Here is a 26,341-nt window from a genome sequence, read left to right as displayed (position 1 = left end):
AGTAAACCAGCTTTTGGGGAGAGTCAGAAAGGCCTGGATCATAGTGTTTGCCTATTTCTGCGGTGTAAATATTTCTAAACCATGGATGATTTCACGCTACCAACCACCTCACAAAATTCCTGAATATTTGACAATAGACTCTTGAGGTAGGTACAAGCTGACTCCAGCACACTGCTGGACAGATTTTCCAGGTAGCAGTATGAATGAGTACCACATTAGATACATGCATTTGTCGTAGACTAGGTGTAGTGAAGTTCCTTAACAATATTCTGGGCAACAAGGAGAGGGCCACAGAGTGTAAATGAAGCAGTCAGCCAAGTTTGGAATCTAAGAGAAGCCAAGTTTGAGGGTGGTTGGAGGAGGGTTGGGATAGAAGGTAAAGGAATCTACATCGTGTAAGAACAGTGTTGAAGCAGACACTGCCTGCTTCAGAGAGTACTAGAAAGTGGACCAGAGAATACTAAAAAATTTAAAGTAGTCATAGTTTCTGCTTTTACAAATATAGAATATCTTAAGCAAATAACTAAAATATATTTTTTCTTTTTAACTCAGATTCAAATGTTGAAGCTAAGTTATAATTCTGATAGAAAAAATCCTTCATTTCTAACATAAGAGATAAAAACCCATCCATAACTGTATAAGCAGAATTCAAGAAATAAAATATACATTGAAAGCAAAAGCCTTAATTCCCAAATTAGCATAGTTACTTTTTGAAGTTCTTAACTATTTTTAAAACCATAGTTTTGGCCGGGCGCGGTGGCTCACGCCTGTAATCCTAGCACTCTGGGAGGCCGAGGCGGGTGGATCGCTCGAGGTCAGGAGTTCAAGACCAGCCTGAGCAAGAGTGAGACCCCGTCTCTACTAAAAATAGAAAGAAATTATATGGACAACTAAAATATATATATACAAAAAATTAGCCGGTATGGTGGCGCATGCCTGTAGTCCCAGCTACTCGGGAGGCTGAGGCAGTAGGATCGCTTAAGCCCAGGAGTTTGAGGTTGCTGTGAGCTAGACTGACGCCACGGCACTCACTCTAGCCCGGGCAACAGAGTGAGACTCTGTCTCAAAAAAAAAAAAAAAAAAAAAAAAAAAAAACCATAGTTTTTATTTACTGTGATTATAATTTGTCTCATAATATAGCATGGTCGACAGTCTTAAGATGTTTTTCCTTTGTACCTAGAAATAAATTCTCCAGTATGGTATTGAATTTCTTGTAAACATATAACCTTATTGTAGGTCACTTTTCAGAAGTATTTTAATGTGATACATCATTTATGAACATTAGCTTCCCTTCACTGTAAAAAATTTTTTTCATGTCATAAAATTTTTAAAACCAGTAAATTAATATTGGAACCAAGTATAAGATCCATCAATAGAAATGGAGACTAATAGCATACCATCTACGACTTTATTTTAAATCACTAAAATTTAGTAGACATTTACCCTGGACTTGTGATTTTTTTGTTTGTTTGTTTTTAGATACAGCTATAGTTATCCCAGATCATTAAAAATTACTTTTGAGGCAGTGTTAGTAAATACTATATCTCATACCAAAATATTTATGACAATTGTCATTTTGAGAAATCTGAGGATTCTCTAATTATCCCATTACACCAGATAAATTTTATACTTGTAAGGTAGCTGTCAGTATAGTCGCCTCTGGTTTACTCAATGCCACTCTTCCAAAATGCTGAGAGTCAGTGAGACTATACGTAGGTCCTTTTCCTCAATTTCAGCTAGAATGGATTTCAGTTTAAGCTGTGGCATCACTGATAACATTAGGTGTGCCAGCCATTATGGCCAAACTTTCTTTACCAAGTGATGCTGCATGGAATAGCTAATTGTCGAACTTCTGCAGAAGTTGGATAACAGTTCAAATGTACTCTTGTATCACAGAGTCCAATGAAAAGCAAGAGAGATTGTTTTTCCGCTTGGCTGCCAATCGCTGTGCCTCTGAATCCTGTATTCCTTTCTATTTCAGTTTTGAATTGAGCATAGAGATCAATGTTTCCTTCTTTTTCTCCCCACTTCTCCCCTTTATCAACTTCAGGTATTCAGCATGTTTTTGGAGACTCTAGTGGATTTCATACAAGTCCACAAAGATGATCTTCAAGATTGGTTGTTTGTACTGCTGACACAACTACTAAAAAAAATGGGTGCTGATTTGCTTGGATCTGTTCAGGCAAAAGTTCAGAAAGCCCTTGATGTTACAAGGTAAAATTTTTTCCATATATTTCAAGTTTACCTGATAGTGATTAGGAATATTTAGTCCCTGTATTAAAAGTTCAGATTTCTGGAGTCCTTTCAAACAATTTAGACTGCATAGGCTCCATTTGGAAATTGTTCATTAGCCCATTTGCATTGTATATTTAATGCAACATGGTTCTTTAGGTCAAACCCTGCATTTGTTTTGTAAAAATTTTATTAATATTAGTTGAATAATTCAAGGTGGTGGTTTATTTTAAATAAGCTATATCTGCAAAGGTTGAAGATTTCATTCGATCTAATATAAATAAAAGTATTTTCTACATTTTAAAAGAATGTTTTATTATGCATTTAAATATTCAAAATCTCTTTTCAGAAGATTTTGAACCAATGATATATTTCTACTTTCTTACGTAGATTGTTGAAGTGACTTATTTCAAATATCCATTTACTAAGTTGAGGTGAGTCTAGAATTCAGATTTTAGGTATGGGGAAACATTTCTAAAACTGTTGAACCTTTTAGTGAATACATTTTTCTGTGTAAATCTGTAGTTGAGGCAAGATAGACTATTATTTATTGTAATGTTACTTTTTAACCCTGTACTGGGCATAAATTCAAATGTTCATGTTCTTCTGGGAATGATTTTATTATATACTATACCACATATAGATACTGCATCATGTGTGCTGTTTGAATATGTTTTGATATTAAGCATAGTCTTTTGCTGCTATATGCCTACCTGCTGACTTAATTTTTTGTTTTGTTTTGCTTTATTTTTATTTCAGAGAATCTTTTCCAAATGATCTTCAGTTCAATATTCTAATGAGATTTACAGTTGATCAGACCCAAACACCAAGCTTGAAGGTAAAATTTTGAGGTCCTTTGAAGTCATTGTAAAGGAATTGAAGTATTTTATTAATAAAGTTATGTTGATATTTGTATTTCTGTCACATGAGAAGCTGTTCAATCAGTGGGTTTTGTTTTTATAAACTTTCAGACAGTCAAGCCAGCACTTCGGGACCAGCTTCACTCTTTTTGGAGCTCTAAGGTTTTTTTGTTTTTGTTTTCATCTGCATTATTTCTTTTCTTAACTATCTCTGCAGTGTTTCAGATAATGTTTGTATGCATTTATATTCAACTACTAACCTTTGTAAGTCTTTTACGCATGCACATATTTCAAATATTAGATGCCAGACTTTCTTTTGGAGAAATTTAATGGGGATATGCATTAAGAAGGCATCACAAGTATGGCCATCTAACCCTGAGCTGGTAATGCAAACTTGCTCTATGAAGTCTTATCTAATTTTATGTTTGTGATTTCCCAATACTTTTTTTTTTTTTTTTTTTTAGTTTTAGGAGTTTTAATAGGTATTTTAGGCAATATGTCAGTTTTGCCTATATATATATATATATATGTAAACAAAAATTTTTAAATTTAATCTCACTGCTATTGTTCAATTCTCCTTAACTGAAATAGTAACTTTCTCTTTTTTTGCAATGTGATATTTCTGCGTGTGCATAAAATTTGGAATTTTTATTGTTATTTGCACACATTTTCCAGCTAATGTGAAAACTAGGTGCATTCCAATTTGTGATTAAAAATTATTATTAAATTTAACATAAAAGAGAAAACAATTTAATGTAAAAGGAGAGCCCTTGAATTCTTTACTAATGGTGATTTTTAGTGAGTTTTATTAAATGAGATTAAAGTCAGGGAAATAACAAGCATATATGCTTATACAAGTCCTATATTTTTCTGCTCTATTCTGCACGAAATATATTTTCACAAGCATTACTGCCCAGGGTTAATTTTTCCCTTAAGTTTCTGAATGCAGTTGTACCTCAGAATCACATTGTGTTTCTTACCAGGGTTGACTTTTACTCAACATGATTTTGTTTTCTCAGAGCTGCTTTGTGAAAAGTGTTTCATCTGTTTTGATTTTGCAAAGTGACCTGCAGAAGAATACTTTACTTGATATTACTGATAAATATTTTTTAACTCATTTTATGTACAAGGCATTGTTGTAGATATTCCTGGGAATATAAAACTTGTAATTTTTATCATTATCAATAATAGATGATAAACTATAAACTGTAATAAAGGTTATGATATAGGTACCTATGGTGGTGTTCAAGTGCTATTAAAAATATGTGTGGAGATGTATCATAGGCCAGTGCAAATGAAGGTCTAAACTAGCTTAAGAAATAAGACTGATAGGTGAATTGAGGGAAGTTGCTGAATACCTGGAGAGAACGACAATCATCAAAGGGAAGATTAAAACGGGAAATTAACTTTTCTGTTGGCAAACATTATACTGACAACTAGAATCACAGATTGTTTCTCTAAAAGCCTAAATTATTTATAAATATATATAGTTAATATAGGTAGAGATACAGTAGCAAAGCCATGGGGAAAATCAACTCTTAAATCAGTTTTTTAAGACAGCAGGGAGAAGCTATATCGGAGCCATACCTCATGCCAAAAATAAAAGCAGTTTTCAAGTGGGTGACGAGATTAAATATAAAAAACTTAACAAATTATAGAAAAACACAAATAAATTGAGTATGAGATCTAGAAAAAGTCTTTATTGAAAAAGTGATTGACCTTTCAGGTAAACAATGAATGTTTGTATAAAATTTTACATCTCTCACAGAGTATCTTGTGATTAAATGTCAAAAAGGAATCAATGGGGAAAATGGCAATACAAAATGATTGTATTTGAATTAGTAATATTTTAAAAATAAGTGTAATTTTTGTTGACTTCTTATTCTGGGTTTTGCAAACATACTGAAGAATTACAATACCTTAGCAACTAGATTGTTTTTCCTTCTCCGAAAAAGAATGCATGTTTACATTATTAAAATTATAGACTATGTATAACTTGTAAAATATCCTACTAAGAATATATACATTCAAATGATTATATGTGTATTGTGGTTATTTTGCCTATTAGTATAGTAAACACACCTATTCTGTGAAACTCTTTTAAAATTTTGCATGACTATAAATTGCCAAGAAAGTGCACTGTTGAATCTCACATAGTACAAATAAATTTATTTAATTATTGATGGTGGCAAATTAAAAACACATTGATGTTCTTTTTTATTCTTTAATATATTCATCTTTCAGTAATAACACTGATAGAAGCTGGCATGGCTTCAAAAATTCAGAATATTATGTGCTGCCATAATTTAGTTTTGCCTACTGCAAAATTAACCAGAAGTCTCTTTTCCTGTCCACTACACTTTTCTGAGAGCTAATAGATTAACTCTTGGTTTTTGCAATACCTTTATTTAAGTTATAATTATTTCTTTTTTTAATTGACAAGTAAAAATTATACATCTTTAGGGTGTACAACATGATGTTTAGATATATGTATTCATTGTGGAGTGGCTAAATTAAGCTATTTAACATTTACATTGCCTCACATGCTTACCTTTTTTTGTGGCAAGAACACATAAAATCCACTCTCAGCAATTTTGAAATATGTAACATACTGTTATTAACTATAGTCACCATGATGTATAGTAGGTCTCTTGAACCTATTCCTCCTGTCTAACTGAAATTGTAGGCCTTTGACCAACGTTTCCCTAATTTCTCCACGCCTCAGCCTCTGGTAACTACTGTTTTACTCTCTGTTTCTATGAGTTCAGCTTTTTTATACTCTACATGTAAGTATTTGTCTTTCTGTGCCTTGCTTATTTCATTTAACATATTGTCCTCCAGGTTCAACGTGTTATCACAAGTGACCAGTCCCTTCTTTTATAAGGCTGAACAGTAGTATTTCATTGTGTATATATACCATATTTTCTTTATCCATTCATCCATTGATGAGCACTTAGGTTGATTCCATATTTTCACTATTGTGAATAGTGCTGCAATAAACGTGAAAGTGCAGGTATCTCTTCAATATATATTGATTTCCTTTCTTTAGAATATATACCCAGAAGTGGGATTGCTGGATAATAAAATGTTACATTTTTAATTTGTTGAGGAATCTCCATACTGTTTTCTATAATGGTTGTACCAATTTATGTTCCCTCTAACAGTACAGGGTTCCCTTTTCTCTACATCCTCAGCAATACTCATGATCTCTGATCTTTTAATATTAATTATAGCCATCCTAACAAGTGTGAAGTGATACCTCATTATGGTTTTGATTTGCATTTCCCTGTTGATTACTGATGTTGATCACCTTTTCATATACCTGTTGACCATTTGTATGTTGTCTTTTGAGAAATGTCTATTCGGGTCCCTTGGCCATTTTTTATCAAGTTATTTGTTTTCTTGCTATTGAGTTGTGGGAGTTCCTTATATGTTTTGGATATTAACCGCTTATTAGATGTGTGATTTGCAAATATATTCTCCCATTCTGAAGGTTGTCTTCACTCTGTCAGTTGTTTCCTCTGCTGTGTAGAAGCTTTTTAGTTTGATGTAATCCTATTTGCCTGTTTTTGCTTTTGTTGCCTGTGTAAAGTTATATGCTTTTTAAAATTCATTTGTTATAAAATAAAATTTGATCCCTTCTGTCATTTTTTTTTCTTTTTTTACTGTAAGTGGGAAGGGGAAAATGTACAAGAGTCAGAACCTTTTTTTGATATTTTACTTCTTACCTACTAACTTAGCATGCCACTTCCCAGAGACTGTATTTGGCCTGAGTGACAAAAATGACATTAAAATCAATGATAAGAGAAGAAAGGGCATAGAAAAACTGATTACTTTAATCTTTGCATATTTTTTCAAGTTATAATCATACATTTAAACTTTTCTTTTTCTAAGTCAGCAAATCACTTAATATGTATTTAGCATCTGCTATATCCAAGGACTGTGCACTATGTCACATGCTGTTTTCTAAAATGCATGGGTACAACGTGGTTACTATAGTTAATAACAATGTATTGTATACTTGATAATCACTAATGAGGGGGGTGAAATGGGCAGATGTAGGTTGAAGGATCCCAGCTACTCAGGAGGCTGAGGCGAAAGGATCACTTGAGCCCAGGAGTTTGAAGCCAGCCTGGACAAAAAAGCGAGAGCCCCATCTTTTTACAAAAAAGAATACATAGTTACAGAAATCAGATGTGTTGAATAAGTCTAGGAATCAGATGTGCAACATGAGGAGTATAGTTAATAATATCGTATTATATTTGGGATTTTTGCTAGAAGAGTAGATTTTAGGTGTTCTTGCCATACATAGACACAAAAGGGGTAACTGAGACAATGGATTTGTTAATTTGCTTAACATAGTAACCATTTCACTGTGTGTGTATATCAAAACATCATGTTTACCCCTTAAACATAAATAATTTAAAAATTGAGGGCTGGGCGCGGTGGCTCTTGCCTGTAATCCTAGCACTCTGGGAGGCCAAGGCCAGCGGATCGTTTGAGCTCAGGAGTTCAAGACCAGCCTGAGCAAGAGTGAGACCCCATCTGTACTAAAAATAGAAAGAAATTAGCTGTACAACCAAAAACATATATATAGAAAAAATTAGCCGGGCATGGTGGCACATGCCTGTAGTCCCAGCTACTCGGGAGGCTGAGGCAGAAGGATCGCTTGAGCCCAGAAGTTTGAGGTTGCTGTGAGCTAGGCTAATGCCACAGCACTCTAGCCTGGGCAACAGAGTGAGACTCTGTCTCCAAAAAAAAAAAAATTGAATTAAAAATACAAAATGACTAAGAGAATAGATTTTAAGTGTTCTCACCACATAAACTAAGTATATGAGGTAATGCATATGTTAATTAGCTCCATTTAGCCATTCTACAATGGATACATATTTCAAAACATCATTTGTATACCCTAAATATATATAATTGTTATTTGTCAGATTAAAAAATTTATTTTTTACAAAAATTAAATACACAGGTAAAGTCTGAGAACTATTATTTAGAAATCCTAGAATGTTGGAATATATGACATTAAAAGCAGTGGTTTTCAACCTTTTTATCTGCTTCAGCATACTTGAGAGAAAGGATATAATTTAATAGTGGCTTACTATAAGGATGAAAAAGTCTAGAAAGAAGCATGTGTGCTTTGAAAATAGCTCTACCTCCTGCTGATTTTGAAGCCTTCATTCCACTACATATCTACCTTTCATGCACCCACAAATCAAGAATTACTGGGAGAATAATGAGATTTTTTAGACCCAAATATGATAGCTTTTTTATACAAATAAGTATTGTCTTTTTTCCAGTGGTACTTGTATAAAACATTTTTGTGACACTTCTTTTGGAAGACAGTTCTAACAATTGATGGACCCATTAAGGAACCTGATCTCGTTATGTGAGTCTTATCCTATGTTTGACCCAAAAAAAAAAAAAAAAAAACCTTATATTGCCTACCTTGATTACCAACTTCATTTACCATACCTTATTTCCAAAATACTTTGGTTCATTTCCCTAAAAACGAAACTACGCTGAGTTGATAAAGACTGGCTCCCCATGAGGCAAGCCAAGAGTCCAGCTCTAAAGGCAGATTCAAGGAAAAGTTTCTAATCTTGTCAATAGAGTCTTCAGTGGTTGTTCAAACTCAGGAACTGAAACACCTGGGACCTAAAAGTTCTGATGTGTATGAAAAAAAATCATCAACATTATCATATATTTGTATCTCAGGTAGGTAGGTAGGTGGTTGTATAATTTCTTTTTTGTTGTTGATGTTTGTTCATTTTCTATTTGTCAAAAAATGACTACATGATTATTTTTGAAGCATTCTCCAGTGTCTCACAATAACCATCTCGTTGGTCCTCTCTATTTGTGCTTACGTCTGCAGGTGAAGGTTGCTATCCTTAAATACATAGAAACTCTGGCCAAACAGATGGATCCAGGAGATTTTATAAATTCCAGTGAAACTCGCCTAGCAGTGTCTCGGGTCATTACTTGGACAACAGAACCTAAAAGTTCTGATGTTCGGAAGGTGTGTTTTAATATAAGGTTTAGAAGATAAATTGGGAAAGCAAGTAAGTAGTTTTGGATTGCCAGTGAAGGAAGCTAATATTTTCAGGACGTTACCAGTTAGCAGTGAGTTATAAAGATCTTTTAAAAAAATCATTCCATTTAAATTACTTTAAATCTTATCCAATTAATATGAACATAATTTTCAAACTTAGAATCAAAAATAGCTGTCCTTGCAACAATCCTCCCAACCTCTAATCTTGTAACCATTCACAATATCAAATCATTCCCCTTGCATTTACTTACGTATTTCAAGTAAGAGCTTATACTGTTTCTTGATTTATCAACTGTAGGCATTGTTTATTTATTGATAAATGTAGGCATTATGTGTGTCTATCTTGGTAAGTGAGGACTTACTTTCCCATATTATTCCCACATTCTTTGCTATATCCTTCCCATATTCATAAGCATACATAACATACTTATGATTCTATTGATAATCAGTAGAAAAGACATTTGGCTGTGCAGGTGTTTACTCCTATACCAAGTGATTTGCTACTGCCTTCTTTCTCATAGAAACTTTATTTGTCCTCGAGTTAATAGTTTGCCTTATTTTTCATTTGCCTGTATTTTTGAAATGTTTTTTAGTATCTGTTAATATTTTCAATATTTCTGCCACATGCTGATGGCTAACATTTTCCATATGCTCAAAAACATAGGTTATTTATTTTCTGAAGAGCTCCTTCCTAGACCCTCTGATCTCTTCTCCAATTTGGACATGTTTCTCCCTAGGCCTGCTGCACAGGTATCTTCCTGAAACTTCTCTTCAACATCTTCCTGAGACTTCTCTTCATCTCTATTTATTTCTTGCATCCTATACCTACTTCTGTTTACTCTCTTTGGTGAATCATTTCCTTCAATATTTGCTGCAAAAGAGTATACAGAATATAAATTTTGTGATCTTTATTTGCAGTGATGAACACTGTACCCCAAAATAGCAGAATATAAATTATTCTCAAGTACACATGGAAAATTCTGCATGCTAGGCCGTGAAATAAAGCTCAGTAGTTTAAAATGATAGAAATAATACAAAATATGTTCTTTGACCACAGTGGAATGAAATTACAAACCAGTAACAGAAGGAAACCTGGGAAGCTTACAAATATGTGGAAATTAAACAACTCACTCCTAGAAAACCAGTGGTTCAAAGAAGAAATCAAAAGGAAAATTTAAAAATACATTGAAATGAATGAAAATGAAGACATGACATACCAAAACTTGTGGGATATAGCTAAAGCAGTGCTTAGAGTGAAGTTTATAGCTGTTAATTCCTATAATAAAAAGAAGAAAGATCTCTAATCAATTACCCAATTCATCACCTTAAGACACTGGAATAAGAGGAGCAAACTAAACCTGAAGCCAGTGGAAGGAAGAACATAATCAAGATTAAAGCAGAAATTAATGAAATAGAGGATAGGAAAACAATATGAATAAAAACAGTGAAACCAATAGCTGGTTCTTTGAAAAGATCAACAGAACTGACAGACCTTTAGCTAGATGGATCAGGATAGAAAGAAGACTCAAATACTAGAATTAGAAATGAAAGAGGGAATATATAATAACTAATGACCTTTCAGAAATAAAAAGGATTATAAAGGAATAATACGAATAATTGTATGCCAATAAATGAGGTAACTTAGATGAAATGGACAAATTTCCTAGAAAGACACAAACTGCCAAAACTGACTCAAGAAGAAATAGATAATGCGAATAGAACTATTAACAAGTAAAGAGATTGACTTAGTAATCAAAAACTATGCACAAAGAAAAGCTCAAGCTCACATGGCTTCACTGATGAATTCTACCAAACATTAATACCAGTTCTTCACACATTCTTTGAAAAAAACAGAAGAGGAAGGAACACTTCGGCAGTTTTATCGTGATACCAAAACCAGACAGAGGTACCACAAAAAAACAACTGCAGAGCAATATCTCTTAGGAATATGGATGCCTTAATCCTCAACAAAATACTGGCAAACCAAATCCAGCAATATATAAAAAAGAATTATATACCATGGCCATGGCCAAGTAAGATTTACCCCAGGAATGTAAGGTTAGATTAACATCCAAAAATCTACTCATGTGTAATAAACCATATTAATAGTGGGAAAAAAGACACAAAAATCATGGAATCATCTCAGTAGACACAGAAAAATAAAACTCTAAGAAGAAAGCAGAGGGATAAATCTTCATGACCTTGGATTTGCCAATGGATTCCTAGATATGATACCAAAAACACAAGCAACAAAAGGATAAATAAATTAGATTTCATCAAAATTAAAATTTGGAACTGAAATCCCAAGGACAAGTATACTGATGTGACTGTAGAAACCACTGGCACATTTTTAAGGAGATGATACAATCTATGTTTTTAAAGGTTATGCTGGCTGATGTCACAAAAATGGACTGTTGGTGTTTTGTATAAGGGAAAAAAGTGGAAAGGGTAGGGCTGATATTGAAAGGAAGCTAATTCCACATCTATTGTAGTAGGAAGTCGTTAGAAAATGTCTCAAGCTGATAAATCAAGAAATAATTGTATAAACCTATGAATGCCTAACTATCAGTAAAAATAGGCATTACAAAGGGGAACTTTGGAGAGCTGAACAGAGGACTTGAGATTTAAAAACCTTTTCTAAAACTAGGTTTTTAAAATCTGTATGTGTGTATTATTTTGATTTAAAGATATGAAAAATTATTTTAAAATAACTATAAAATATATTTAGTAAAATAAATGTGACATTAGAAAATAAAAACCAACAGAAATGAAGGACATGATGAAAATATACTAAAGGTGTAGTATTTTAAGTCATGTGGCATTAATATAGAAGTAGACAAATTGGCCAGGTGCAGTGGCTCACACCTGTAATCCTAGCACTTTGGGAGGCCAAGGCAGGAGGATCACTTGAGGCCAGGAGTTCAAGACCAGCCTGAGCAATAGTGAGACCCTGTCTCTACAAAAATTTGAAAAAAATTAGCCAGGCATGGTGGCACATGCCTATAGTCCCAGCTACTTGGGAGACTGAGACAGGAGGATTGCTTGGGCCCAGAAGTTTGAGGTTTCAATAAGCTATGATGACTCCACTGAGCTCTAGCCCAGGCAACAGAGCAAGACTCTGTCTCAAAAGAAAGAATAGACAAATCAGTGGAACATGAAAAAGGGCCAGAGACACTGAGGTTCGTATAAGAGATTAGTTCATAGCAAGGGTGTCATGAGGAAAGGATAGACTTGTTGGTAAATGGTTTGGGAACAGTTGGGTTGTCTGTCCCTGGGGGTAAATAAATAAATAAATAAAGCTGAATCTCTAAACCAAAATAAACTCTAGGTGGAATAAAGTGTATGTTAACAATCATTAGTTCATTTGCACAAATTAACTGGAGGTCCTTTCAATGTTGTAATTCCAAAAAAGACACAAGATCATAAATTGTTTTCACAATGCAGATTGCTTTATGTAATCACTATTAATATGTTAGTATGTATACTCACACAATGTATGCTTTGTTTTTTAAAATTGAGCTCATGTTATACTTATGATATTTTTCCTTCAGCAGTATATAATAGACGTCTCTCAATATCTATGTAAATAGAGCTACATTTTCAAAGACTCTGAGTTGTGCAGCATTCCATCGTTCCAATATAACATAATATAATCATTCCCCCTAGTGTCATATATTCAAATGCCGTAAACATGGAATACTGAAGTTTTCGTAGACTAGGGTCAAAAAATGTTCAGAACAAGATGTGCAGATTTAACTGCAAGTCACCATTTGAGTTTCTCTCTCCTCTCAATTAAGTTTCTATGTAATCTGAATTTCAAAGTTTAGCTTTTAATAATTGAGTTAATTAGAAGAAGAAAAGAAATTTATAAATTTTCTTAGGCTGGGTGTGGTGAGGCAAGAGGATCGCTTGAGTTCAGGAGTTGAGACTAGCCTGAGAAAGAGAGAGATCCATCTCTACCAAAAAGAAAGGGGAAAAAAAACCCAGCCAGCATCGCGGCATGTGCATGTAGTCCCAGCTACCTGGGAGGCTAAGGCAGAAGGGTCGCTTAGAGCCCAGGAGTTGGAGGTTGCAGTGAGCTACAGTGATGCCACTGCACTCCACCCTAGGGCTACAGAGACTCTGTCTCAACAAAAACAAACAAGGTAATTTTTAAAAATTAAAATTATTTTAAGGTTTCTTAAAAGGAATATATAAGTTTTCTTAACTAAGTAAGCTTTATTTTCTTCCCATTTCCACAAAACATTAGACTTATTTTAGCTTAAAATTATAGACTTAGATTAGTTGCTTGAGAGAAGACTAGATATTGCTAGTTAATTGAAGAATCACATTGAAAAAGTAGAAATTATAGTATTAAGTTACTGTGGATGGGCTTTATATAGCCATTCTTTTTCCTTGTAATCATTTACTAGGAATACCAAAGTACTATAGTAGTATGGATTGATAGAGAAACCCTAGAGACTGGCTGGTTAACTTTTGCCATTGTTTGTGAGGTTGTATTTTTTATATTTTTTGTATTCCCTTCTTACCTTCAAAAAATAAAAGTTATGTATGCCTTTGTTTTCTAGGCAGCACAGTCAGTGCTGATTTCTTTATTTGAACTCAATACCCCAGAGTTTACAATGTTATTAGGAGCTTTACCAAAAACTTTTCAGGATGGTGCTACCAAGCTTCTTCATAATCACCTTCGAAACACTGGCAATGGAACTCAGGTATTTCTCACTTATTTCCTTGGCCGTTGTACAATGTGATGGTTGATTTAACAATAAATGCTTTTACATGAAGTAAACTTGATCCTAGTGTATGATTTTTGCATCTGTACTTGGCAGCATTTCCTGAGCAGAATTAAATACTGTATTGTAAGAATAGAGCCCCTAGGCCTGTCATGCTTGTTTTATAATTTGTGTACATTAGAGTTGTGGTGAATAGTGGCCACAGTATGAACAAGGAAAGCAAAATGTGAGCAGAACATAGATGAGGGCACTAGATTTGGAAGCCATTAAAATTAAGACATGCTCCTTAGAAGAACCAATCCCTATTTGAGGACTAGCAGGGATGACTTACTCCAGCGTTAACAAATAAGGTTCGAAGAGGGTGGTACTTAAAAAAGTATGTTCATATTTAATGATTACAGGCTTGTCAGTCCATATGTGTTTATATATGAAGGATTTTGTTTTGAGAAAGTAAGGTCTAAGTAAATGAAACATTGCATTGAGATAGATACATATATACGGGGGAGGGATATCACCGTATGAAAGTTTTAAAAAGAAAGACCTTTGCTAACAAATAAAGGAGAAGGTAAATGCACTGATGGCAGGCTTAAGGTAAAGTCTCAGGAATGCTAAAAGTAATCTGAGAACAATTTCTTGTGACCATAAGTTTGTTATCTTTTTAAAAGGGGAAGGGATTATTTCATTATATCTTAAGAGATAGACATATTAATAATATAACCATCTTTTACTCCCTTGGTGTCTTTGAGAAAATTCATTTGTAAAGCAAATTCAAGGTATAAATTTGGAGCACTAGTAATGGTTGGAGGAAGGAAATTGGCTCAGAACAGGAAGCTAATTTAAAATTATTAATGTAGGATCTTGTTGAATCCCTCAGGGAAAAGTTAATAATATTTGAGAGCAGGAAGCAGGTGAGGAAAACAGAAAAAGACTAAAGAGTTAGATTTCTAAAAGTGGAGAAATTTTTCCCTCCAGAAACTAGATATAAGTACATGAGTATTTAAAATATTGACCTATAAATATGGTTCTTTCATGTGTCCCCCAACTTCATGTTTATGTGGCTTCCTTAAGAGTTTTTTAATTGCATTTATAATATGTTAATATTAATTTGATTCCCTCCATCAGAGTTCCATGGGGAGTCCTTTGACAAGACCAACACCACGATCACCGGCCAACTGGTCCAGTCCTCTTACTTCTCCTACCAATACATCTCAGAATACTTTATCTCCAAGGTAACAAAAAGATAATTTTCCATTATGGTTTGTATTTGCAAATTCCCATTCTTAGAAAAGCAAATGTTAATATAATTCCAATCAATTTTCATTTGTCTTGAAAGGTCTTAGAAAAGTAGAAACTTAGCAAATTCAAAAATTTTTTTTTTTTTTTTTTTTTTTTTTTGAGACAGAGTCTCGCTTTGTTGCCCAGGCTAGAGTGAGTGCCGTGGCGTCAGTCTACCTCACAGCAACCTCAAACTACTGGGCTTAAGCGATCCTACTGCCTCAGCCTCCCGAGTAGCTGGGACTACAGGCATGTGCCACCATGCCCGGCTAATTTTTTTTTGTATATATATATTTTAGTTGTCCATATAATTTCTTTCTATTTTTAGTAGAGACGGGGTCTCGCTCTTGCTCAAGCTGATCTCGAACTCCTGACCTCGAGCGATCCACCCGCCTCGGCCTCCCAGAGTGCTAGGATTACAGGCGTGAGCCACCGCGCCCGGCCTCAAATTCAAAAATTTTAAGTTTATTTTAAAGCTGTTTAAATGATAATATGTAAGATATGAAATTTTTTTATGAGAAGAAAACCTGACACTGCTTTTATAAATTACTGCTTGTTGTATTAAGTAGCATAGTTATGTTTCTCAGAGATGCTACATGTAGTATATATAGAGATGCTAAATCCAATAAATTATAAATTGTGTCTTTCATTTACATTATACTACTCAGTATAAATGGTGGGGTCAATTATAATGATGGATATTTAGATCTAATGTTGACCAACCACCTCTAAAAGCAGGAAAAAATATTAGGCTTACAGGGAAAATATAAAAGTAAAGAAGAACAAATAGAGAAGGGGTAAATATATAACATTTATTATAGATATATAGAGAGATATCTATAATGCATATATACTTATGAGGAAAAAATATAACTGAGAGATTGGTCCTTAACAAAATAAAAGATGTGTGTAATTTTCACACACTTGCACAACTTAAGCATAGGCTGCTTTTTTTGTTTTGTTTTGTTTGAGACAGAGTCTCATTCTGTCCTTCAGGCTAGAGTGCATTGCTGTCATCTTAGCTCACTGCAACCTCAAACTCCCTGACTTAAGCGATCCTCCTACCTCAGCCTCCCAAGTAGCTGGGACTACAGGCATGCACCACCATGCCTGGCTGTGTTTTTTGTAGAGACGAGGTCTCGCTCTTTGCTCAGTCTGGTCTCAAACTCCTGGCCCAAGCAGTCCTCCTGCCTTCGCCTCCCAAAATGCTAGGACTATAGGCATGAGCCACAGTGCCTAGCCCATGGACTGTATTTCAAATGAAGTTCATTACTCATTAATAGACTAATATTTGTTCCCTATTCCTGGCCTTTTGAAAAATAGTTTGCATAGTAGTTCATATTTATAGTTAATAGCTTGATTTTTGTTATTAGTCATATAGCATGCTTCATCAGATTATCCATTAAAATTATAGGACAATTCACAAGCATCTAAGGAAGAAAAACACATTCCATATTTATTGTCTAGCGTATTTCTTCCATGTTATACACATGTAACGATTTTGGTGGCTAAATTTTAGCTTCGGTTCAATTTCAGAATTATAGAATTCATGTCAATAACATTTATATTCAATGATAACAATTCTCTGCCTTCTTATAAATTTCTGTTAAAAGACATTTAGTTCCTCTTCAGGAAGTACCATTATTGGGAGTTAATCATAGGGATTGACAAACTTTCTGTAAAGAATCAAGTGGTAAATATTTTAGATTTTCCAAACCATGTAGTCATTGTGACCACTACTCAACTCTGCTGTACAAAAACAGCCATGGACAATACCTAAATAAGTATGACTATGTTCCAACAAAATTTTATTTATGGACACTGAAATTTGAATTTTATGTAATTTCCATGTGTCATGAAATTTAGTTTTCAACCATTTAAAAATGTAAAAAAACATTCTTAGCTTGCAAGACATCCATAGTTTGCCTGACCCCTGGTTAATCATTTGATGGCAGAAAGACAAAACAGTTATTAAGGGTTGTGCATCCTAGAGTCTTTGTAAGCTGTTCTTGGTGGAAGGACAAGGGGACGTGTACTTTAACCATTTACAGCTGCCATATTTTATTTTGTTAATTGTGCTTTGGAGAATATACATTCTCTAATCCTATCTTCATAAATATCCTCAAATGGGTTTACATTTTAAAACTACACATAATTAAAAATCAGTATTGTCTTTTTCATAGTGCATTTGATTATGACACAGAAAATATGAACTCTGAAGATATTTATAGCTCTCTTAGAGGTGTCACTGAAGCAATCCAAAATTTCAGCTTCCGTAGTCAAGAAGATATGAATGAACCATTGAAAAGGGATTCTAAAAAAGATGATGGTGATTCAGTGAGTATCTAACTATCTTTACTTTGCAAGCTATTTCATTTTTCATTAAGAATATATTTTTTTAACTTTCTATCATTTTCAAATAAACTTTTCTAGGAGTCAGTCACTCCATTAGTATTTACTGAGTATCCGCCACATGCCAGGCACTGTTTTGAGTGTTAGATTTACAAGACAAAGTCTCTGCCTTCAAGTTCCTTTTAAATTTTCATATAGGAATGAATACTATGGAGTTTTAGATTAGAATGTGCCTTAGAGGAAAGGATCTATTTTAGATTGTGTGATCAGGGAAGGCCTCTCAGTGAGTGACATTTGCATTGAGCCCTAACTAAAGCCACACAAAATCTGGAGGAAAATTCCATGAAAGAATTAGCAAGTGCAAAGACACTTTGATGGGAACAAGCTTTGTATATTTGAGGACCAGGAAGAAACCCAGTATAGTTGGAGCATTATCAATGAAATGGGGAGTGGAACATGGGCCAGATCATGTGAGTCTTGTAAAACAAAATAAGGGGTTTAGATTTTTTTTCCCTGTTAAGTGTAGTGATCGCAATTTGCCATCATCTGTTTATGTGGCTCCAGTTAAGACTATTATGACCTATCTTTCTGACATATATGAATATTATTGTTTAGTTTGTTGCTTTTGCCATTATACAAAAAATAGTTGTTTTATACTTTGCTGCTTCTTAGACTTTTCTGTGACAGCTTAGACTTTTCTCAAAACAAGCCATCCTACCAGTTCCTGCAGAATCCATTGTTTCTCAGTGTTTCCAAAATTGCAGAACATTGTAGCACTTCAGCACATCTCTAACAGGCTCTTTCCTCCGTCTTCCTGACTTATTTCCCGCTATAGTTTTTCTCCCCATGCTCATCTGGCAGTGCTAGGTTGTGATCAGCCTAGTAAAATGGCTGCCAAAAACCAGCCTACCACTAATAGTTAAGATCCCCTATTCTAAAAGCTGCATGTGGTAGCAGTGACAGGTTAGTAAGAATCATCGCTGAACACATTAACTGCCAGATGAGTTGTATTTAACTCACTCTGGTTTTGAGCCTGGGGTCTCATGAAGCAAATGTAACTCACATGCGTCTCTGTACCTTGGGAGCCACATGAACTATTTTTCAAGTTGCATATAACTCAAACAAAGAAAGCAATAAAAATAACAAATTTTTCATTAAATCAGAAAGGATCATTTTGTTTTTGAAGTTTTTATTCTATTTTCATAATAAAACACAATGGCCCCAAGGGAAAAATTTTTTTTTTCTAGTGTGGCAGTCAGTGTATTATTTGAGACCCACTTTTGTTTTGTTTTTTCAGACTCAACATGATACAGGTGGGGAACTCAAGTAGTGGATTTTGGCAGAATGAATTCAAATCCTAGTTCCTGGCAGTTATTAGTGAGTCAGGTTATCACTTCTAAGCCTCAGTGTCTTCACAAGGAAAATAGAGATGTTACTGCCTACCTTAAAAATTGTTGTGAGTATCCTGTGAATCCATTTAGCCCAGATCTCTCTCCTGAGCTCCACATTCATACATTCAGCTACCTATTTGAACTCCTGGTCATCTCCCCTAAAACTGCTCTTCCCTGTTTTAGTTGATGGCAATACTAGTTGCCTAGCCAAAAACTTTGGGCAAAAGAGTTATCCTTAAGTCTTCTCTTTTTCTCATCCTCCATACCAAATCTGTCAGGAAATCTTTTGGCTCTGCTTGCAGAATATATCCAGAGTCCAACCTCTTTCACCACTGTTCTTATGGTTCCAGTTATCATGTTTACCAATTCTCTCACCTGAATTTACTAAAATAGGCATATAATTGGCCTTTTTTTTTTGAGACAGTGTCGCACTCTGTTGCCCGGGCTAGAGTGCTAAGGCATCAGCCTAGCTCACAGCAACCTCAAACTCCTGGGCTCAAGTGATCCTCCTGCCTCAGCTCCCAAGTAGCTGGGACTATGGGCCTGTGCCACCACGCCCGGCTAGTTTGTTTGTTTGTTTGTTTGTATTTTTAGTTGCCCGGCTAATTTTTTTCTATTTTCAGTAGAGATGGGGGTCTCACTCTTGCTCAGGCTGGTCTTGAGCTCCTGACCTCAGGAGATCCTCCCGCCCTGGCCTCCCAGAGTATAGGCGTGAACCACCGCGCCCGTAATTGGCCTTCTTGATTCTGCCCTTGGCCTCTTGCAGTCTGTCGTCACTCTTCTTTTTTTTGTTGTTGTTGTTGTTGTTGAGACAGAGTCTCACTTTGTTGCCCAGGCTAGAGTGAGTGCCGTGGCGTCAGCTTAGCTCACAGCAACCTCAGACTCCTCAGCTTAAGCGATCCTACTGCCTCAGCCTCCCGAGTAGCTGGGACTACAGGCATGCGCCACTATGCCCGGCTAGTTTTTTCTATATAGATTTTTAGTTGTCCATATAATTTCTTTCTATTTTTAGTAGAGACGGTGTCTCGCTCTTGCTCAGGCTGGTCTCGAACTCCTGACCTCGAGCGATCCACCCGCCTCGGCCTCCCAGAGTGCTAGGATTACAGGCGTGAGCCACCGCGCCCAGTCTGTCGTCACTCTTCTAATGAACTCCATAGGAAGTACCTGTCTCAGAGTAAAAACCAAAGTCTACATGATAGGCAGTTTTCCTGTTACCTCTCTGGCCTCATCTCCTGCTAGTTTCTTTGTTCACTGTGCCTTTGCCACACTGGCCTCCTTGCTGATCCTTGAACTTACTGGGCATGTTCCTACCTGAGAGTCTTTGTTGTTAGCTGTTTCCACTACCTGAAACACTCTTCCTGCAGAAAGCCCCATGGCTAATTTCCTCACTTGTCTCAAGTGTTTGTTCAAATGGCTTCTCAGGAACCCTACTCACCCTATTTAGTCTATGAAACTCTACCTTCCCGCCTCTGCACTTGTGATCCCTTTAATACCACACTATTCTCTTTTTTTTTTTTTGGAAACAGGATCTTGCTCTGTTGCCTGGGCTAGAGTGCAGTGGCATCATCATAGCTCACTGCAATCTCAAACTCCTGGGCTCAATCAATCTTCCTGCCTCAGTGCTAGGATTACAGACATGAGCTACCGCGCCCAGCCCCCTATTCTTTTTTTCTCATACACTGATCACCTACCGTACCATATACTTTACTCATTCATTAACTTGTTTGATTGTCTCTGTCCTTCCACTACAATGTAAACACAACGGTAGACAGCATTCTCTCTTGTTCACTAATATATTCCCAGTGCCAAAAACAATGCCAGTCATGTAATAGGTACATAGTAAATATTTGAAAAATATTTCTAAAGTGCCTAGCAGATGGCTTGACACATAGTTGCTCAGTAGATGGTGATACTTGTGACAGTAATGATTTTGATACTGGTATTCAGATCAGTATTAGTATTCATGTTTTGGTAAGTATATCAATGTACCCAAACTCCATTGGCATCCTTCCAAAAGTTATGCAGGGCTTTAACCTTTTCATTATTTCCATAAAGCAGGCTTTTTAAAATTTGGTTTTGTTATACTTTATTGGCATACTGTGATTGTGTAATTTACCATTACCTTAATAATGGAATCTGGCAGCTTTTATTTCCGTGTTGCTAGTGAAAGTCCTTTTCTATCTTTAACTGGCATGGAGAAGCTGTTGCTAACCATGCTATGTATATTGTTGGATCAAGCCATTGACAAGGGAACCGTGATAATCATTAGAGAAAGCATTCTTTCATGGTTCTTATTTGCCTTCACAACTGTGGTTTCTTTACATCTTTACCATAAGCTTTGAAATTTTAAATATAAATTTAAATATAAATTTTAATGCATAATGTCATTTGTCATTACTTTATTTTTCTCCCTTTTTAAAATTGCCTTTTAAACAATAGGAAATTATCTTTTTAGAATGTTATAGAGATATTTGAAAATGAGTTAATTTACTGTGCCTTCCTCCTTTCCATTGATAGATGTGTGGTGGTCCCGGGATATCAGACCCAAGAGCAGGAGGTGATGCTACTGACTCAAGCCAAACAGCTCTTGATAATAAAGCTTCATTGCTCCATTCAATGCCTGCTCACTCCTCTCCACGCTCTCGAGACTATAATCCATATAACTATTCAGATAGCATCAGTCCCTTCAACAAGTCTGCCCTCAAGGAAGCCATGTTTGATGATGATGCTGACCAGTTTCCTGATGGTATGTTCTGGGTCACATGCTGCTACTAACTGTATTTTGAGGACTGGTAATCAATGACACAAAAGAAATGTATATGCTCTTTTATTGCAACTCCCGAAAAAGTAAGAATCTTTCAGATAAGAATGTTTTCTTCCATCTTGTAGGAGTTCATTTCTAATGGTTTGGTAGTTTTCTTCCTCAGAATGAGAAACAGGGTAGTTACATTGGGATCATCCTCAAAATCAAGAAAACCTTAGTGACCTCCCAGAAACGACAAAAACCAATTGTAGCTTGTAAATTTAGTTTATCTCTAGACACAAGTCATTCAGCCATTAATTTTCATACCAGAATGCAAAAACCTTTGAAGAAATACCCATTCTTTATAATAGCTCTTTGAACGTGAAGCCATAAACAAATTACTTTTCTAATAAGACACATTTCAAGGACCAAATATGAGGGAAGCTACCATTAGGATTTAGAGTTAGGTTAAATATGCTTAAGTTTGAGCTCTAACACTTACTAAGCTGCATAGCGTATTAGTAAGGTGGTTGACTTTCCTGAGTCTCAGTTGGTACCCTTAAAGAGGTTGGTGATGATTGTACTACCTGTCTTTCTGATAAGATGTATAAAAACTGATGATAAAGTACAAAGCACTACAAATGTCTTAGAGGTTTTTTGTTGTTGTTTATTATTATTTTTATAGAGATAGGGTCTCACTATGTTGCTTAGGCCGGATTGAAACTCCTGTGCTCCAGTGATCCTTCCACCTCAGCCTCCCAAGTAGCTGGGACTATACCTGTGCCACTGTACCAAGCTAGTTGGATTTTCTTTGTTTTGTTTTGTTTTCTTTGATCCAGAGTCTTGCTATTGTCCCTCCGGCTAGAGTACAGTGGCATCACCATAGCTCACTGCAACCTCAAACTCCTGGGCTCAAGGGATCCTCCTACCTCAGCCTCCCAAGTAGCTGGGACTATAGGCATGCACCACCACACCAGGCTAATTTTTCTATTTTTAGTAGAGACGGGGTCTCTCTCTTGCTCAGGTTGGTTTTGAACTCCTGACCTCAAATGATCCTCCCACCTCAGCCTCCCAGAGTGCTAGGATTACAGGCGTGAGCCACCACTCCTGGCTACCATCTAGTTATTTTTAATTAAGAATTACATTTCTTCTTTTATCAATTGCATAATTCGGTAATTCTTTCGTTTTTTTAAATAACCATTTATAAGTAAACTTGAAAGTCTTTCTCTCAACACTATCCCATGATTCTGCCTTTACCTAGTTTCTGGTTTTTCTTTATTCCCATAATGTTGCTGTCAGTGAACACATTTCTGCATAAACTTTTATGAATATTTACAAATAATTCACTCGTAAGAGATTTCTAGAGATGCAATTGCTCAATTAACGAATATGTGAATTTAAAATTTGAGAGCTACTACCTAATTACATCTCAAAACATTTGGCCAGTTTAAGTAATGCTGATTTCCTCACTAACAGAATATTTAAATGTTTTTATTTTTGTGATTGTGATGAATACAAAATAGGTCATCTTAATATATATTTCCTTGACTTTTAGGGAGATCGAGGAACTATTATGGATATTAGAAATCTTTTTGAATTTGTGTAATTTTTGATGAGTGGAAAAATAACTTCAGTTGTATTTCTTTAATTACAAATGAGGTGGAGGAATCATGTTTTTATCACCTTCTCATGTTAAAAGGGTGTTACCAATATCATAAAGCCCAAATTATGGCAACTTACCAAACTAAGTCTAAATTACATGATGATCTAGAAAATTGCCAAAATATGGACTTTGATCTGTGGTTTCATCTGTAACAGATAGTTGAGTGTGTTGCTGAGGTTTAGTCATAATAGCAGTGTAACATGAATGAATAAATTGGACTGAGCATGAAAGTATATTTTTAACACTATGTGGTAGCAACAGCCTTGTAAGTTGAGAGTTACCTTTAGCAACTTTAATTATATAAAAATTATTTATGCACATGGGTCACAAACTGGGCAGACTAAATTGGATCCACTGATATTTCTTGCATTAATTACACTGTGTGTGTGTGTAATTTTTTTTTGAAAGGGGGAAGTGAGGTTCAATTTCATTTTTTTCGAGATAGTCTCACTCTGTCACCCTGGGTAGAGTGTGGTAGCATCATCATAGTTCACTGCAGCCTCAAACTCCTAGGCTCAAGCAATTCTCCTGCCTCAGCCTCCCGAGTAGCTGGGACTTCAGGCAGGTGCCACAACCCCCTGCTAACTTTTCTATTTTTAGTAGAGATGGCGTCTCACTCTTTCTCAGGCTGGTCTCGAACTCCTGTGCTCAAGCAATCCTCCTGCTTCAGCCTCCCAGAGTGCTAGGATTATAGGCGTGAGCCACCATGCCCGTCCAATTTTTTTAATTTTAAAATGATCAAAAGAACTTTTCTTCCTGCATCATTTGAAAATAAGATACCAACCTGATACTGCATTACCCCAAATACTTTAGGATTCATTTTCTACAAAAACATTCTCCTATATAACCACAATTATATTTATCAAAATCAGGAAATTAGCCAGGTGGGTAGCACACACCTGTAGTCCCAGCTACTCAGGAGGCTGAGATGGGAGAGGCCCTTGAGACCAGGATTCAAGTCTGCAGTACCCTACGATCATACCTGTGAATAGCCACTGCACTCCAGCTTGGGCAATATAGTAAGACCCCATCTCTAAAAAAATTTTTTTTTTAATTAAAAAATCAAATTATCATTCATACATTAGTAACCACCTAATCCTTAAACTCCATTAGAATTTTGCCAGTTGTCCCAGTAATACCTCTTTTTTCCCCAATTTCTTTGTTTTGTTAAACACTTAACATAAAATTTACTATCAGGCATTTTAAGTGTACAGTTCAGTGGTATTGAATGCATTCATATTGTTGTTCAACCATCACAACCATCCATCTCCATAACATAACTCTTTTCCTGTTGTAATACTGACACTCTATACCCATTAAATAATAACTCCCCATTCCCTACCCTAGCCCTGGGAACAATCATTCTACTCTCTCTATGATTTTGACCACTCTCAGTACCTCATATAAGTGGAATCATACAGTATTTGCCTTTTGTAACTGGCTTATTTCACTTAGCATAATATCCTCAAGGTTTATCCATGTTGTAGCATGTCAGAATTTTCTTCCTTTTTAAAGCAGAGTAATGTTCCATTGTATGTATATATCATGTTTTGCTTATCCATTCTTCCATTGATGGACACTTGGGTTGCTTCCATGTTTTAGCTGTTGTGAATAATGCTGCTATGAACATTGGTGTACTAATACCTCTTTGAGACTCTGTTTTCAGTTCTTTGGGGTATATACCCACAAGTAGAATTGCTGGATCATATGGTAATTCTATTTTTAATTTTTTGAGGAACGCCTATACTGTTTTCCACAGCAGCTATACCATTTTACACTCCCATCAACAGTGCACAAGGGCTTCATTTTCTCCACATCCTCACCAATACTTATTTTGGGATTTTTTAGTAGTAGCCATCCTGATGGGTATAAGGCAATACCTCACTGTAGTTTTGATTTTCATTTCCCCAGTTATTAGTGATGTTGAGCATCTTTTCATGTGCTTATTGACCATTTGTGTATCATCTTTATAAAAATGTCTTTTCTAATCTTTTGCCCATTTTTGAATTAGGTTGTTTTTTGTTGTTGTTGAATTATAGGTGTTCTCTTTAGTTTCTGGATATTAATTCCTTGTCAGATACATGATTTGCAAATATTTTCTCCCATTCTGTGGGTTGCTTTTTTACTGTGTTGATACTGTCTTTTGATACATAAATTCATGAGGTTCAGTTTGTCAATTTTTTTGTTGTTGCCTTTCATGTCATACCCAAGAAATCACTGCCAAATCTAATGTTATGAAGATTTTAACGTCTTCTAAGAGTTTTATAGTTTTAGGTCTTACATTTAGGTCTTTGATCCATTTTGAGTTAATTTTTGTATATAGTGTGAGGTAAGATTCAACTTCATTCTTTTGCATATGGATATCCAATTTTCCCATCACTTTTAAGAAGACTATCCTTTCTGCCTTGAATGGCCTTGTCACCATTGTCAAAAATCATTTGACCATATATGCAAGGACTGATTTCTAGGCTGTCTATTGTATTCCATTGTTCTGTATGTCTGTCTTTATTCCAGTAACACACTGTTTTGATTACTGTAGCTGTCTAATAAGTCTTCAATCAGGAAGGATTGTGACTCCTCCAGCATTGTTCTTTTTCAAGATTATTTTGGCTATTTAGAGTCACTTGAGATTCCTTATGAATTTTACAGTAGATTTTTTTATGTCTGTAAAAAACATCATTGGGATTTTGATAGGGATTGCACTGAATCTGTAGATCACCTTGGATATTATTTAGATCTTAATAGTAAGTCTTCCAATTTATGAAAATGGGATGTGTTTCCATTTATTTATATCTTTTTTTTTCTTTCAGCAATGTTTTCTAGTCTTCATTATACAAGTCTTTCACCTCCTTGGTTAAGTTAATTCCTAAGTGCAGTCATGCAGCACATAATGACATTTTGGTCAACAACAGACCACACATACAATAGTCCCATAAGATTATAATAGAGCTGAAAACTTTATCGCCTAGTGACGTCACAGTGGTTCTAATGTCATAGTGTAATACATTGCACGTGTTTGTGATGATGCTGGTGT

General features: G+C 35.3%; 1 protein-coding gene across 27 annotated transcripts in view; it reads left to right on the top strand.

Moving 5' to 3' along the window:
• The window catches only part of CLASP2 (cytoplasmic linker associated protein 2), a 196,939-nt gene that overhangs the window by 153,843 nt on the left and 16,755 nt on the right, over nucleotides 1-26,341 (top strand). For 26 of the 27 annotated variants that reach the window (XM_069475479.1, XM_069475478.1, XM_069475484.1 and 23 more), the window contains 7 exons: nucleotides 2,051-2,214; nucleotides 2,992-3,070; nucleotides 8,974-9,117; nucleotides 13,719-13,862; nucleotides 15,006-15,112; nucleotides 17,342-17,495; nucleotides 21,419-21,647. In XM_069475479.1, the coding sequence (XP_069331580.1) occupies nucleotides 2,051-2,214; nucleotides 2,992-3,070; nucleotides 8,974-9,117; nucleotides 13,719-13,862; nucleotides 15,006-15,112; nucleotides 17,342-17,495; nucleotides 21,419-21,647 (1,021 nt within the window). Of the gene's footprint in view, nucleotides 1-2,050; nucleotides 2,215-2,991; nucleotides 3,071-3,203; nucleotides 3,255-8,973; nucleotides 9,118-13,718; nucleotides 13,863-15,005; nucleotides 15,113-17,341; nucleotides 17,496-21,418; nucleotides 21,648-26,341 lie in introns of all 27 variants that reach the window. The other variant, XM_069475475.1, reaches the window with a different exon arrangement.

The sequence above is a fragment of the Eulemur rufifrons genome, chromosome 7, assembly GCF_041146395.1.
Source record: "Eulemur rufifrons isolate Redbay chromosome 7, OSU_ERuf_1, whole genome shotgun sequence".
Classification (NCBI taxonomy): Eukaryota; Metazoa; Chordata; class Mammalia; order Primates; family Lemuridae; genus Eulemur; species Eulemur rufifrons.
The sequence above is the reverse complement of the archived record's forward strand: the minus strand, read 5'-3'. Positions and strand labels throughout refer to the sequence as shown.